We start from the raw sequence: 17,433 nt of genomic DNA on the forward strand, positions 1-17,433 counted from the left end.
TAAAAATCTAAGGTGTTCCGAAAGATACATTTCCGGTTGCTGAAAAGGTATCATGCCCGTTCGCAGAATGACTAGTCGTTTGTCTTGTGGTCGGGATTATCACTGCTGTCCAGATATTAATACGACATTAGATAATGTCTGTAAATCTGGGTAAGTATATTAAACACGAGCTCCACTGGGTCGCCGCATTCGAGATGAAGTTTTTCAGAAATCGCGCTCTGACCCACGTGTTTCTGCACAACTTTAGAACTTATTTTTCAAATGTTTTAGCATAGAAACTCGGGGCCTACTTGTCAGCAACCAGTTCTCGCCCAATACCAAGTTTCGCCATCGTATATTTACTTAAAAAAAGTAATCTTCTGATAGCCTACCTTAGGCTTACCACTGCCATGCTGAATCCCACTAAATATGACTCAAAATCCGTTAATCAGTTTATATACTTATTGACCCATCAGAGTGTCCTAAGCCATTACAGACGTTATAGAGGTCTAGATAAAAAATCGGTGAAAATCATACTCTACCTCTACATATAGTACTGTAGCAAAAAACTCCGTAGATGTCTTATAAAGTAGCGTCAGGCACCTACCACAATACTGGTGTTTTAATAAAGTAGAGTGGGGCGTCGAGTAAAACACAATTCAAGGCCGCCATATGTATTCAGCAACAATAGCATTTACAGGATAAGTTACAGTTCACACGATAACCACTCCACTCTCTCTAGCATAGAAACATGCACTTATACAATAATCCAAATCAGTTAACACCTGAACTCTGTCATTCAAACCAACTAACAATTGAACTCCGTCATTAAAACCAGCTCTCACCTGAACTCCATCATTCATACCAGCTAATACCTGAACTCCATCATTCAAACCAGCTAACACCTGAACTCCTTGAGCTTCAGTTTCGTGCCCCTTTCATACCAAACATGCAGGAGCCCTGCAGGAACACCCGCACCTTTGCAGGAACAGTGGGCTCTGGTTACCAAAATTGACAATAACACTAGAACATAACACTTAGTAAGATGATGAGCCACAAGTAAATGTTGACCATGTGTAATGTAGATTTGGACACTGGCAGATATTCCAGACTGATGTAGCCATTTGTTATAGATAATAGAATGGGAGGCGATTAATACCTCTCAAATAGGGGGGCAATAAAATTGAAGGAGCCCCGCAGACGATCAGTGCCACGGCTATAGATAATTCATTACTTCATGGATTAAGGGCCCAGCATGTCCCCTATCTAATTACCAGCTGTCAAGAGATAAGTGCGCTATATAAAAGAACACTAAATCATGTATAGACAAGTACTATAGAATATAGAAAATTAGTACAGTACTATATGTATACGTAAAGGGTGGAAAGCTCCTCGACTCAAAACTCACCTAGCTTTATATAGCTTTAGCGGCTAAAAATAAACACATCTTTATCAAGTCTTCATTAAAATGGTTATTACCGTTTGAAAGAGGGGTAATTTTCCAAGAAATACTTACTTACCTGCACCTGATTTTGATTGAGAAAAAATAACCATTTGTCAGCAGAGAAGCATTTTTAACATGGCATTTTGCTCATGTTTCTCATCAGGGTTCGAAATTAACACTCGCACACTCGCCAAATGCGAGTTGGTTTTTGAAATGGCGAGTGGAAAAATATTGTACTTGCATTTTTTGGCAAGTGGTGCATCGTTCGTCATTCTAAATACATATACAGTTACTAAATATTCCAATCAATACACCTGTCATAAATTGTGTGCCAAATTATAGCCTAAATGAATTGTGAAACAAAAGCACAACGTTCAACACAAATAGTGCAACGTCTTGTCGACACTTTGAAATACTGTATACTTTCAAGCGTCTCAAAAACAGTGACATTGATTTGGTATGGAAAAGTTTAGAGGTGTTCCGTTTAGAGGTGTTCCGTAAAAAAATTTTCTTCCGAATATTTTACATAGTTTGCTAAAATGGCTGACATAAAAAAGTTCTTTCAGCTGGCAAAATTGCAAAAGCGTGCACAAGATGAAAAAGGACTACTAATCCTGCTGTTATTCACAGTTAAGTTTAGACAAAAACACCTTAATCATATTAAGTTGTTTTTTTTATTTGCACAAACTGCCACATAATAGTCATTCTAAAAATAAAAAGTCATTAGGCCTAAACCACATGCACAGGCGTCTGCATTTGGTTTTGGAAAAATACAATGTTCATATAGTAGGGGTAGGTTATTATATTTTTTATCAAACCAGAAGCAGACGCCTGTGCCTAAACTACACTTGTATAGTGCTACTAAAATGTAAAACATTTATTGTTATAAACAATAAATAAATATAACAGTCATCAATGAATTGGTTGATTTTAATAATAATTTCAAAGTGGCAAGCAAATTTCTGATTTGGCGAGTTGAAATTTTACCAACTTGCCAAAAATGGATAGTGACTTAAAAAGTTAAATTCTACCCCTGTCTCATGTCGATGTATATAATTATGTTTTTAAACTTTTTACAGGTTCGATTTTGTGTGCCTGCCCATAGTAAATCCAAGATACAAGCGTGAATTTATCTATGGCCCGGCTAAGGACAGGCCTGGAGCAATGACTCGCTCAGACTTAGTGTTGACTGGACAAGGTAAAAATGAATATGGCTACTAGTAGAAAAGTAATGAATTAATGACTACAAAATAAGAAAACTCAAAAAAAATCAAAGCAAAAATAGATTCAATGAATATCTACATAAACTAGTCAAAGCTTTGTGTCACCTACCGGTAAGTATTATACTTCAGCAAAAGTTTTCTCTGCTTGAGAAATGACACCCTATACATGTAGATCTTAACAAATCTACATATAATATGTCAGACTACACAAATATACCAAAGTCTGTCAAAATACAGGCATAGTGATACAACACATCTCATACATGGGAGGCTGTCCGTATATGATAAACAACCTAAGCTACTGAAAGGACATAAAGCTATGTAAGACCAAACACAAATTATAATCAGACGTCAACAAAGCAGTGTTGGAAATTCTCGAATCAATGTTTAGGAAAAATGGCATCATATAGGGAGTTTGTGAAATTTGTTTTATTTTATGGATGTGCATGTGCTTGTTATGTAGCTAACAATGGAATACAATGTATATTGAAGTTCTTTTTTAAGTTCTTAAAACTGTATTAGTTTCATGAATGAAAAATAACCAGTGTTCTGTTTTGAAAAAAAAAAAAAATTATGAAATCAAGAAAGCAGTAAAAGCATGTAGATTTTTTTTGTGGTTGGACTTTATATTCTATAAAATACAACATTACAATTTATACATGTAACAACTTTATGTTCTTTGCTTTCTACACAGACTGGAATACTCTGATTGTCGGCAAGGTTTCACCATGGATTCAGTTGGATTCGAAAGTAGATACAATCAGGAAGAACTCTGAAGTGGTAAGTTGTAATGAATTGGATGCTAATGAAAAGATAAAGACATTATATAATCATTCTAAAGATGGGCATGAAAAAAATGGAATTCTATGTATCGTGGCTTTAATCCAAGGTTTAATAGGTTTATTTTAACATTTGAACCATAATCAGTGAGCTCATGCAAATTCAATCATAAAGTTTAAGGTAGGCATAGAATTAAAAATGTATTATGTAACATATTCATTGTAAATAGAAGGTGATTCATTATCATTTGAAAGTTATAGTAACATTGTTTCTTGAATGAGTTGACACTGTCACAAACATTTTCGTTCACCATATATACATTTATCCTCCTCTGTACAGGCTTTTAAACAAGAGCTTGCTTATGCTTCTCATCTGGGTCTTCCTGCTATCCTCATCACCCTCCGCAACAAGAATGTGAGCAATGTGGCCAGGTGTCTGAATCAGCAGCTGATATCTAGCTACTTCCAACAGGTAAGTTCACATTAAAAAGATTAAAAGAAACAAAAGATTATTGGTGAAAACTGACTATTGTTTAAACTTTTAAACAATTTGGTGCATAATTTGTAACTTAGTAATGGTTATAGAAAATCATCAATAAATAAGATTCTACACAAGTTTTAATAGGTTGTAGTATGATTGAATCTCATTTACTCAGCCCATCTTACTCCAAAATTGGTCCCATCCAAATTTTACACTTGATATTAAAAAGCAACTACACATTATTACTCTTGTAAACTTGTGAGATTATTTTCACAAATAGCTCAGAATGACCGTTCATTTATATCATAAAAAGATATAATTCCTCTTAGAACAGTTACCCTGAGTTCTTTGTTTCTGCAGCAATATTGGATCCAGGTTCCTCTGATGTCAGCAAAGGACCAGGTCGATTGTCTGATTGAGGGAGAGGAGGAGAAAACAGAGGACCAGATCGAGGATACCTGGGAATGGTAGGTAGTCAACACACATAGGATATTCTGTCTTTATATATTACTGTGTTATCTTATGGGTACTCTCATTCTCTAGGTATGGGTTGTAAAGTTGAAGCTTACACAGGACATTTTCCAGGTACTGACAGTATCTTGGTGGGTTTTATCTGGTACTGCTTTTCTTCCATCACAAAAAGCTGACACATCCTTCAAATACCAAGTGGTAGCTTATAAAACATAATTTTATCGGATTACATCAAGATGTATGTGTATAAACATGATTTTGTTACAGGTGGCACACCTTCCGAACAGTATGTGACGGCAACAAGAGGATAAAGGTCGCCCTGGAATTGTCTGCCAATCTTCCTCCGGATCATATCCTGGAACGATGGCTGGCTGAACCGGTCAAGTGTGTCCACATCTCAACCAGTTTGTTTATCACAAACAAGAAGGGTTATCCAGTGTTGTCCAGGGCCCATCAGACTTTCCTCAATAAACTGTTCAGGGTAAGGATACAGTTACCTACCTTCTTAATCCATAAAGTCTTCATTACATCTTTGCATATTATCTGCCCTTGTGGGTAGGTATTGATTGTTACTTAATTAATTTGTGATCAAAAATTATGTTATTTTCTCTAAAGAAAAAAAGAGCTTATAAATGCATGTAACATGGTGCAGGATTTACAATAAATTTATTACCTGCCTCTGCCAGGGATCGAACTTGGGACCTCTGGATTACTAGTCTGACGCTCAACAGATCGAGCTAAAGAGAAGTTCTCTCTAGAGCGATATATTGCGGCTAGTATTGACCAGGGTTACATACTCCCCCTCCAGGAATCAACTTGTCCTTGGGTTTCCAGGGGTCACAACGATTCCTTCGCAAGTATCGTGAAGTATCATTCCGGAGTCCCTACATGGGCGCCAATGTAACAAGGTGCAGGATTTACAATGAATTTATTACCTGCCTCTGCCAGGGATCGAACTCAGGACCTCTGGATTACTAGTCTGACGCTCAACCGATTGAGCTAAAGAGAAGTTCTCTCTAGCCGAGCGATATATTGCGGCTAGTATTGATCAGGGTTACATGCATGATGTCAAAATCAGTACCTATTTGCAAGAATAGATGACGCTGAAATATGCCAATGTTTTTTCTGTTATTTAAAAGATGAAAGTTCTTGCTATGTTGTAAAGGTATCCATGTGCATCATTCTTATGGAACTTTATATCAATTAAAACACTTGAGTATTGATACATTGATTCATTTCAGTTGGATGTTCAGCTGGTTCTGACGGGTGTGGAGCGACACCCCGACAAGGGTGTCCATGCCTATCAACAGTACCTAGATCACCTGTTCCAGGTAAATAAGTCGTACGATATCTTGACTCAGTATTTTAGGTAAATTCGGAAATTTGTCGACCAATTGTTCTTTATTGATTGAGGGAAAAGTAGCACCATAAAAAAAAATCAAATATATGATGTAAAGATAATTGTCTTTTTGTCATATTGAATTGAAAAGCAGCTTGTTTTGTTTGATTGGTTTTCTTAATAACATTGAATATTTGAGATTGTTTACTCTTAATTCAAATGTTAATTGGAAATATCATGTACTTTTCCATTCTCAAAAACAAAAATTCATTTACATTTGAAATTTGATATCATGTTTTTGTCAGATGTGATGACATTGTACATTATGATGTCTGTTTATGTATGTTCAGACCCAGCCTACCCCTGATCCAGTCACCCAGTTTGCTAAAGGTTACGAGGATTACCTACAATGTCCTTTACAGGTATACCTTTCAAAAAAGAAATTTTGTTGAGTATTACTATATGTATAATGGGCACCAGTATCCAAGGTTTTATCAACACCAGGAGGCATTACTGATGTTTAAAACAAATACCATCCTCTGATCAGTTCTCTGATTTCACTTCTGATGTTTAAAACAAATACCATCCTCTGATCAGTTCTCTGACCTCATTGCTGACATTTAAAACAAATACCATCCTCTGATCAGTTCTCTGACCTCATTTCTGATGTTTAAAACAAATACCATCCTCTGATCAGTTCTCTGACCTCATTACTGATGTTTAAAACAAATACCATCCTCTGATCAGTTCTCTGACCTCATTACTGATGTTTAAAACAAATACCATCCTCTGATCAGTTCTCTGACCTCATTACTGATGTTTAAAACAAATACCATCCTCTGATCAGTTCTCTGACCTCATTTCTGATGTTTAAAACAAATACCATCCTCTGATCAGTTCTCTGACCTCATTTCTGATGTTTAAAACAAATACCATCCTCTGATCAGTTCTCTGACCTCATTACTGATGTTTAAAACAAATACCATCCTCTGATCAGTTCTCTGACCTCATTTCTGATGTTTAAAACAAATACCATCCTCTGATCAGTTCTCTGACCTCATTACTGATGTTTAAAACAAATACCATCCTCTGATCAGTTCTCTGACCTCATTTCTGATGTTTAAAACAAATACCATCCTCTGATCAGTTCTCTGACCTCATTACTGACATTTAAAACAAATACCATCCTCTGATCAGTTCTCTGACCTCATTTCTGATGTTTAAAACAAATACCATCCTCTGATCAGTTCTCTGACCTCATTTCTGATGTTTAAAACAAATACCATCCTCTGATCAGTTCTCTGACCTCATTACTGATGTTTAAAACAAATACCATCCTCTGATCAGTTCTCTGACCTCATTACTGATGTTTAAAACAAATACCATCCTCTGATCAGTTCTCTGACCTCATTTCTGATGTTTAAAACAAATACAATCCTCTGATCAGTTCTCTGACCTCATTACTGATGCAAGTTTCATGAAAAGGAACTAATTATCTTTCTTGAATTACTGGAAAAGAACCCACTATTTCTTTTATAAATAAACATTTTGTTGTAAAACATCACGCTATTTTCTGTGTTGTGTTGTATTTTAGTAAACTTTTCCCCTGGTGGAAGTAAACTTTTTCCCTAATGGAAGTTGTTTTACTCTTGTTTAAACATTTCATGGTTTTGTGTTTTAGCCATTGATGGACAACCTGGAGTCACAAACTTATGAAATATTTGAGAAAGATCCAGTAAAGTATTCACAGTATCAAAAGGTACATCAATTTGTGTGGGGTAAATAGGAAGATATCGATGTAATGTTTGATGAAAAATTGTTTTTACAATGAATTATCATTTTATTTAAACTTAATGCAAATACCTTCTGTCATTAATAGATTAAAACTAGTTGATATGGTCTTTGCAGTTTGATGAAAACAATATAGAAATTAAAATATAAAAATATAAAAATATCATTTCTATTAAAATTGTTTTCTAATAAATAAGATAAGTGGTTAGTATATAGTGACTTTGAATTCTATATTTAGGCTATCTACTGTGCCCTACTGGACAAAATACGACCAGAGGACAAAGATACAAAGAGCATGTGAGTATACTCACCCGGTACACTTTAAGATTATAGAGGAATTAGTGTTGTACAGTATGATATGAAATACTAATATCTTATAATGTTAGAATAAAAGGACTTGAAAAATACAGAGTTAAGCTTGCTATTTTTCCGTTCAAGAATTGTTTATAATTACATGTAGTGGTAAAGTGATGTGTGTAATTAACGAAGGAACGGTATGTTATCGACAGAGTCCTAATGGTGGTCGGTGCCGGGAGAGGACCACTTGTCAGGGCTGCTTTAGCTGCAGCTCACCAGGCCGATCGCAAAATACGCAAACTGTACGCCGTGGAAAAAAACCCAAACGCCGTAGTCACGTAAGTCTTAAATCTGTAGTAGTTGTGACACCATATAGCCAGTTATTTTCACAAGGATGATATTTGCATGGGTTATTTATATTACCAAAATATTTTATCTGTGAAATATAAAGATAGGGTTGAACCATGTATTCTGTAAGTCAGATCACTAACATTTTAGACTACTAGAATATAGATATTCTAATTATTCTTGTTTTCTGTTAAAATGACCAGCTATACAGTAAGTATGGCAGTAAAACTTGTCTATATAACGAAAGTAAAAAGGCTGTGAATGTTTTTTTGAAAGATGACAAATTAGTTCACATATGAAAACTGCACATTATGGGTATATTTCTTTTCTGTTTGCAGTCAAGTAATCATCATATGTTTGTCCTTTGTGTTACGAACATGTGTTAATTGAATAAATAAACTGACTTCTGCAGTTAAGTAATCATATGTTTGTCCTTTGTGTTACGAACATGTGTTAATTGAATAAATAAACTGACTTCTGCAGTCAAGTAATCATCATATGTTTGTCCTTTGTGTTACGAACATGTGTTAATTGAATAAATAAACTGACTTCTGCATTCAAGTAATCATCATATGTTTGTCCTTTGTGTTACGAAGATGTGTTAATTGAATAAATAAACTGACTTTGATTATTCCCTATAGGTTGGAGAACATGAAGGATGAGATGTGGGGAGAACAGGTGGATGTTATTTCCTGTGACATGCGTAAGTGGGAGGCTCCTGAAAAGGCCGACATCCTGGTCAGTGAACTGCTTGGATCGTTTGGGGACAATGAACTATCGCCAGAATGTTTAGACGGGGCACAGAGGTTCTTACAAGGTAAACAGAACTCTCTCATATTCTTATAAAGCCTAAATCTGAATTATGTGCATTAAACTTAAATCATACCTACCTAGAGACACAATTTTATGAGGGAGGTTGGGGCAGGTTGGGCATGTATTTATACCCATGTTCGACTTATCCAATCCCATCACAATTTTATATCCATTTCGGTTTCTGGAAAAGGTACCTGACGAATCAGATGATATTGTCAATAGAAAAATAGTGATACTTGAATTTCTGAATTAATCTGATATAAAATAAGATAAATTGAAACAACGATGAGACTATGAAGAATATACATTTGGTTATAAAATAACCTGACTGTCTTTGGTTTTGATGATTGAGTGGTCTCCCTTGCAGATGATGGCATCAGTATTCCATGTGAATATCAATCCTACCTAGCACCGCTGCAATCGGAGAAACTACACAATGAGGTGAAATCATGTAAAGAAAAGGACAAACCGCTGGAGGTGTGTTACTGAAAAATACTGCATTAAAATATTATTACGCTTACTGTGTTAAAATTTGATTACACCAAAATAAGTATGTCTACATTATAAGTGGCAAAAATTGCTAAAATAAGATTACTGCTAAATATGTACATTTTTAGTATACAGCTTATATGTACTGATGAATACTGATGAATGTGCAACATTTTGCAAATGGAATGGCTAATTGCACATGTTCAGTACCATGATGGGTGTACTAACCTCCTGGCTAACTTTGGTAAAACATGGTGTAATTGTCTTACAGAGGGGAGACTGTTCTGAAATTTACCTTTAACTGATAATTGGATGTTTAGCTCTAAATCTCCTGAATGATTCAATTCTGTAAAAGTTTATCTTTTATCTTTCAAATTTCTTAGCAGTTGATCACGTTTGCTGTGGAATCTAGTTTACAATGAGTGATCACTAATCTACCCACATAGGAAAACGGCAGTTATGCTTAACTGTGTCATACTGTAATTCACCACCGATAAGCCCTATCTTTGAATTAAGCTGATGTATTAAAACACAAGTACAATGATGTATAATTTTGCTCTTCAGTACAACTTTGAGATGCCGTATGTGGTGCGCCTACACAACTGTAAACTGATTGCTGAGCCACAACCAGTCTTTCACTTTCATCACCCTAATCATGGTAAGATTTTGATAAAGGTAGACATGTACTACTTACATTTAACAACTTTACTGAAAAACTTAACTACACCTGTCCTGTTTTATGCTGTAAGTTATTACAAATGTTCAATAATGCATACATTTTCAGTTTGATGGATAATGTTTTTTGAGTATTGATAGCAGAATAAATATGAAGCAGACATATACTATTTTGGAAAGTATCAATTAATATTTTTCTGAGTCAGTTATATCTGCCCATTGCATTGCGCACATGTAACTGTCATACCTAAACTGTACTAATGATGCCTAAAACATCTATGAATTCATCTTTCTATTGTACTTTTCTGTGATGCAGACAATGTGATTGACAACAGTCGTTATGCCACGCTGGAATTTACAGTAGAGGAAAACTCTGTGCTGCATGGTCTGGCGGGCTACTTTGATACCAGACTCTACAAAGATGTCATGCTCAGTAAGTGATTCCATTTATTTCATTCTCAGCCAAATATCAGCTCTTCTGTCGAAGTGTAATGAAGGACTAACATATCTATTCAAATAAATATTCTTAAACTGCATTCAAACTCTTGCATATTTTCAAAACTTTTAACATAAATTATTCGTGGGTACATGGTTTGAAGCTTTCAAATCTTTTTGTGGAAAGAAATATTTGTGTTTAGTAGTTTAATACTGCAATAACAGTGATAGTGATCTATAAAACATCATTTGTTGTTTTTATATTCAAAATTCCATAGCAACCACGACAACAACGCACATTTTTACACAATGAACATTTCATGTTATACATTACATTAAAATTATACCATATCTTCAAACCTCTGCTATACACATTGTTAATATAAAATTTGAATAATATTTTCATAACTAATTTTGTCTTCCCATAGGTATCCTTCCAGCAACCCATTCTACAGGCATGTTCAGCTGGTTTCCGATCCTGTTTCCTATAAAGGTAAGTATAGTAACAGTAATGTCTCTCTGACCACTACTACTTGTGTCTTTGTAATTTTCTCTAACCAAACTACTTTAAATTCATTACACACTTTGTATACTACTGCAGTGTCTATAATGGACAATATCATAGTTTAAAGTACCACTATTTGATACTTATCTTAAGGTAATCACCAAATACATTTAATGGCTGAAGTACCTTTCCCTTTTGCCTTGATAAAGAAAATTTCATAAAAACCATTTATTGGCAGAGTATGCTATCAGCTTCCCATAACTTTCATGATATTAGATGGAATCACATAATTTCAGACTTTAGCATATCTCAATAATATATGTCTTTTCTTTAGAATACTTCTATTGGTCGGTTATGAAATGAATTGTCCTGGTACAAAGTGCTGTGATCTATTTTCAGACGCCTCAATACCTGAAGAAGGGAGAGACTCTCTCGGTAGACATCTGGCGGTGTGTGAGTACCAAGAATGTGTGGTATGAATGGCTGGTGACAAAACCACGAGTCATACCCATCCACAACCCTTCTGGGCGCTCCTATACCATTGGATTATAGTGATGCTTGTTCACAATTACGAACGCTACAACTGTGACCAAGGGTTTGTGTCTGTGAACTCGAGTTATCAACGGTAGAAAAAAGTTTCACCATTCTACTGAAAGATTAATGATGAAGGAGCTCAATATCTGAGGAGTGGTATTTGCATTTGGATTTGATATCTTTCAACGGACTGCCTATGGTCAAAAAGACATGACTTCACAAATGTATAATGTAGAAAATTCAGTGCTTCACAATTATTATTATTGAAGAAAAACGAGTTCTCAGTTCCATTAATGAACGTTATTATTTTCACTATATTTAGCTATAACTAAAGCTATATGTTACTATCAAATTATTGTAATGCAGTTAATAATACAGTTTATTCATTTAAAAAAATGTTTGTTCTATGTTTAAATGGTCACCATTAATGTAGATACATAGGACTAGTTCTGCAGTAATTAATTTTACTTTAATACATGACTGTGTAAAACTTCAAGAATAAGCACACACAAAATTAGGTTTATTAACTTATAATAATAAATTGTCATTATCTTAAGGTTGAATCAGTGTGCTGCAAGAAAAGTCATAACAACATCGTCAAAATACAACTTTTATTTCAATTGGACATATAACAATATTACACAAATAGGGGTGTTATCTTTAAACTATCATTGTGTTCGGGTATACATGTATTATAATTTAACGATAGTGAGGGGACTACTTTTAATTATACATGTTTATATACCAACAGGATTTTCACATGAATTATTATGGTTATATTGCTACAGTAATCAACAAAAATCATCACCTTGTAACCCTACTACATGATACTGTAAATGTCTTTATTTTAGCACAATCAAATTTCAGTGCAATAATGACTTTGAATAGGTTAGCTATGCAGTGATGCGTTTGTGCAGTCGTAGTAATTGATTTATTAACAATATACCAAAAATATGCTGTATGCATTCTTATTACTAAAATATATACATTTACAGTATTCATATTTACCCAAGAATATGAAACACGATATGCAGAAATGCTTTAATAGGTACTGAACTACTGTAGCATTATTTTTTTTATTATGAATTGCAGACCTATTACAAACAACCTAAAATAGAATATAGATAATATGTACATAAATGATGTCAACAGTTGCTCACAAGCACGTACTAACAAAACAATTTGGTAAATAACACTAACAGTAATTATTTGCATTGATTGGTTGACATTAAAAAGTAAAGGTCCTTTATCACAACATATAATTTTATTTTATTTCGGGTTTTCTGTACATTTCACCACAATATTCATCATGACCACCAGCTGATGTGTCTGTAGTTGGTGATAATTTTCTAAATTCTGTTGGAGAATTCTTTTAATAAAACACAAATTTCTGAACTTTTAAGAGAACAAAATTTAATTTGATTAAGTTTCAGTGTTTAATTAAAGATTTAAACTTCACTTTCTCTCATGAAAAATATCAGATTCCTGTCCACACCGCGCTTTGTTCCACGTCCATGTTATATATAAGTTTATTTTTGCACTATGTTGCAAGTATTGTTTCTGTATGGTAATGCATTTCCCAGACTCTCGCAGCGAAACTAGAGTCTTAGCCGGTTCATATTTGAATTTTGGTGAAATGATAAACAAACATGACTACTCATGTCAAAGAAAACAAAAGAATTTGCTTCTCTCAAAATAAAATCCTTGAATAGCAATTTGTAAATCTTGAAAATTGAAAATCAAATTTTGCATTACACAAGTGTGGCTTATAGCGATTCTTGAAAATTGCTATCCGCCATATTTTGTGGGTATTTCTATAAGTTAATAAAAAATTTACTGTTTTTTGGTATGATTTGTTTTGAAATCACAAAGCTTAAATATGGACGGAACCAGACTCTCGTTCAGCAGCAGGAGTCTGGGGAATGCGGGATTAGTTGTGACATGGGACACACAACACCTATAGGGAGGATACATATGTCACTAGAACACATGATAATGCAAGCAATATTATAATATATCCTCAGTCAATACCTCCTAAGATGTATTCAATTTTAAAACATTTTATACCCTTTTATATATCTGTAAAGTAACACAATCTAATATCCATTCAACTAATATATTAGTACATTTATATTGGTTTATACATAAATACTCTAAAAATATTTTTTTCTAGTTTTCAATAATCACAAGATTATATTCCAAATCAGCATTTACCAACAATAAATTAAACAATACAAACAGTTAATATGACAAATAAATAACAATAACTATTATATAATAATAACAACAATTTTGAGACATTTCATCAATAGGTTAATAAACTACACGAGGTCTATACCATAGGTAATTGATTCCAGATATTCGGTATTTGCTGAGCATAACAGAGAAAACTTTCATAGCTGTTTCCTTGTAGCTTCAATATGTTGGATGCTATTAGATATCCAATTTGGGGTTTTAACAGAAATTATTTTATTTAGGATTGTACTAGTTACCGTCTTTTGGACATTTGTTTGTTTGATTAAATTAACTTCCTAATAACAGCCAAGGTCATGTAAGGACGGGCTTTTGAACAACTTGCGACCCTAGCTACAGCTGATAAAAAAGTTCAAAACTTACAGTTAATATGACTTGCTTACAATGGTCCCAAATTTAAATAAATTTTAAGATACCAGCAGGCTTTTATTGTTCAAATAATCTTCTCCAGTATTAGTTACTGATCCTGTCAAGTGTATTGGCATTAAATAAACATTAGACACTGTATTGGACATTAACACAGAATATATAATAGAGGGCATTATAATCACTATCATCGATCTATAGTCATTTTCATAAATCATTCACAATAACAATATAAACACAAAGACAGCATCTATAGTCACTTTCAGGAATCAATCACAATAACAATATAAATACCAAGACAGCATCTATAGTCATTTTCAGGAATCAGTCACGCTCACTGTTACTCTAGGCCATGGATAAATCATCCCTCAGCTCCTCATATAATCAATCTTAAACCTTTTGGCTATTGTTTAATGCAAGCCGCACATGTATGTACATTTTCCGTATTCTTATTTTATATGAATGTGATTTATTACAGTCAATGTAACTTCAATCTCTCTATTAAGCCCTGTTTTTTTATTGTTTGAAAAAAGATTAAAGCAAATTCGTCAATTTTAATTCTTCAAGTTATAGGGGAGATAACTCATAATATTCTGATATAAACTAGATATGTTATCAGTAGATATGACTGTCATTTATTGTATATAAAACAAACATTAAAACAATTCTGCTGTTCCTTAGTGCTTCCACATATGCAGCTGCTTTTCAACGGAATTGAAATTTAATATACATTGTATGGTATATACCAGCGGTAGATATAAGATTATGAAATTTTGTGTATCATTGATACCATTCACTGATCTAGTTTCTTTATATGTGTTTATGCAGAGATAACATATATCTCTTACCTAATTCTAAATATCTGATCTACATTAATTTTGTAATACAATTATAGACTTAAAATGCTATATTTGATATAGATATCTAATTTAATGACTAATATTGCTCTATAGCTCTACATGCTAAGTTAATAGTACATTTCTATGTTACTTTCTGGTCCTGAACAATGATAAGCTGATACTATAATGCCAGAACAACTTTAGCTCCATGTCCTTTAGGGTGCTGATCAAACTAGGTCAAAGTTCAGCAGTTATATAGGCAGCTTGAAGTGACCTTCAGGTCTTTCATTTCAAGGTCACAAGTTATAGCTGTTAGGCTGGCGTTGTGTCATGGCCACCAAAATCAGTTGTGCTCAAGCTAATATCTGTAATAAAAAATGAAATGAGAAATAAATAAATTAATCAAAACAAAAAGGAGCAAATGTCCTGAACATTTTGGCTGCCATTTGAGTCCAAACCAATCAAAAAATCTAATGTCAACCTGAAGAAGAAACAATCATCTTATAATAAAAGGATGTAAATGTCCTAAGCAAATATCCTTGAATTCATTAGAGAGCATGCAGTCTGAGCTGCCATTTTGGACCAAACCATTTACAAACATTTCTTGCATTTACTTTCCATGCACACAATTACAGCTGAATATATTGGGATGAATATAGTACATTGTGACAGTGTAATGTTTAAAGTACAGTATCACCTGGTGGGATTCACACCAGATAGCACAGTGTCATTGCACCACTTCCATGCCTCTGAAAATCTGCCTTTATTACTTAAAGGGACAATTCAGTGAGGCTAATTCGTTACATAACCATGAAGCAAAATATAACATAAATGTATTGTTCTACATTCCTCATGAAACATATGACAAGAAATAGTGACAAATTCCACAATATTGTTAAGTATTTTGATTGATCAATATGATTAAGCAGGTACAACATGTACGCTGTACCCTTACCCGAGTCAAAGTCACGCACGTTAAACAAATGCAATACATAACCACTGATGAGTTGATGAAATTATTTTTAGACAAGATCATGCATCTAACACAACTGTAAGAGCGTTTTGAGTAGTTCTAGACGAAAAATTCTTTACTACACAGGCAAGGGTCAGGGTTCGGCTTTCAAGGCTATGTGTAATATGGCGATTGAACATTAAACATACATTTGCCTACAGTGGGCTTTTCTGACATATCACAGTTAAACCAACTATTCTAATTTCCATTAGAACTAGTTTGTTTACGATATAAGTGCAAGTTTTAATGTACTCTTAGACCGAATTGTGTAAACAAAATTATCTGATATGATTACATTTTACTTTTAACATACCAGTCTTATTCTCCATTGACAACTGGTTCTTTTTCGTCACTACATGTACTGTCTGTATGTGTCCGAGCTTGACCTTGGGCTACCGGCTAGATTGGACAAAATAACAAAAGTCGTATTTCAATAGTATGTCAAGTTTTTGTCAACCAAAGATACATTACACTGGAAAACCACCATGTTTATGTATGAAACTGAACATTTATAAAGAAATTATAATAGAGATGGTTAATACACAATAACATCAATACCAGATATAAACACTTAAGGCATTACGTTTGTGTTTATAAAACTTTATTTCATTTCATTACCTTGACTTTGGGTTCCAAGCTTGGATCTAGAATAATTTTGCCGATATTTTTCCTGTCATGAACCTTCTGCATGGCATCTCCAACCTAAAGATATATATATATACACATTCATTAAATGCATAGTGGCTTCAGTTCCTGAGTGTGTTTCTTTGAAAGAAGTGACATGTGATTTTTGGTAAAATTCCTATAGCCAGGTGTGATAACAAGAAGTTGTAATTGTTCACTTAGTCCACAAGTCTGCAGTAGTTTACATCTTAAATGACCTTTCTCTTTCCATTTACAGCTACTTATTTAATGAAAAGTTGCAGCAATTTTGCATGAACATCTTAATATTTTTTTAAACATTGTATATATAGCAGCTTGTGACTTATTTGAAACACACTGAACACTTTCTGGGACATCCTAAATGGTAACTAGCAACAACCCAAGTTCCATAGTTTTCAAGCCTACAGAATCTTACATCCTCAAACGCCCATGCTGAGTCTATCCTGGGTCGGATCTTTCCGTCCGAGTACAGCTGTATGAGATGGTTCATCACCTTCCTGGCGTATTCGTGCTGACTTTGTCTGAAAACCAGCTGACGTAACTGGAAGCCAGCGATGCTCTTGTTCTCGTCGTACAGTTTAATAGGGCTTATCTTGTCTACTTGCCACCACTGAAACAAAGGAAATATTTTTTAATAAGTTACATTACATTGTGAGATACTGGTTCACCTCCCCTATGTCAACCCCCTCCCTAAAAT

The 17,433-nt window shown here is 34.1% G+C and overlaps 2 protein-coding genes across 2 annotated transcripts in view; one reads left to right on the forward strand and one right to left on the reverse strand.

Moving 5' to 3' along the window:
• LOC138315462 (protein arginine N-methyltransferase 5-like) lies at positions 1–12,239 on the forward strand. Its single transcript, XM_069256506.1, has 17 exons — positions 1–150; positions 2,503–2,621; positions 3,341–3,426; positions 3,766–3,897; positions 4,267–4,373; positions 4,645–4,858; positions 5,619–5,708; positions 6,067–6,138; positions 7,398–7,475; positions 7,746–7,804; positions 8,017–8,142; positions 8,794–8,969; positions 9,333–9,442; positions 10,019–10,112; positions 10,446–10,562; positions 10,993–11,057; positions 11,469–12,239. Exons 1-17 carry the CDS (start codon positions 53–55, stop codon positions 11,619–11,621), a joined length of 1,896 nt encoding a protein of 631 aa, XP_069112607.1. The 5' UTR covers positions 1–52; the 3' UTR covers positions 11,622–12,239.
• LOC138315464 (synaptic vesicle membrane protein VAT-1 homolog-like) overlaps positions 12,201–17,433 on the reverse strand; it is a 23,051-nt gene continuing 17,818 nt past the window's right edge. The window contains exons 7-10 of the mRNA XM_069256513.1: positions 17,152–17,346; positions 16,692–16,775; positions 16,387–16,472; positions 12,201–15,426 (exon numbers count right to left, since the gene is read on the reverse strand). Of these exons, the coding sequence (XP_069112614.1) occupies positions 16,392–16,472; positions 16,692–16,775; positions 17,152–17,346 (360 nt within the window). The 3' untranslated portion in view covers positions 12,201–15,426; positions 16,387–16,391. The remainder of the gene's footprint in view (positions 15,427–16,386; positions 16,473–16,691; positions 16,776–17,151; positions 17,347–17,433) is intronic.

This window comes from Argopecten irradians, chromosome 2, assembly GCF_041381155.1.
Source record: "Argopecten irradians isolate NY chromosome 2, Ai_NY, whole genome shotgun sequence".
Lineage (NCBI taxonomy): Eukaryota > Metazoa > Mollusca > Bivalvia > Pectinida > Pectinidae > Argopecten > Argopecten irradians.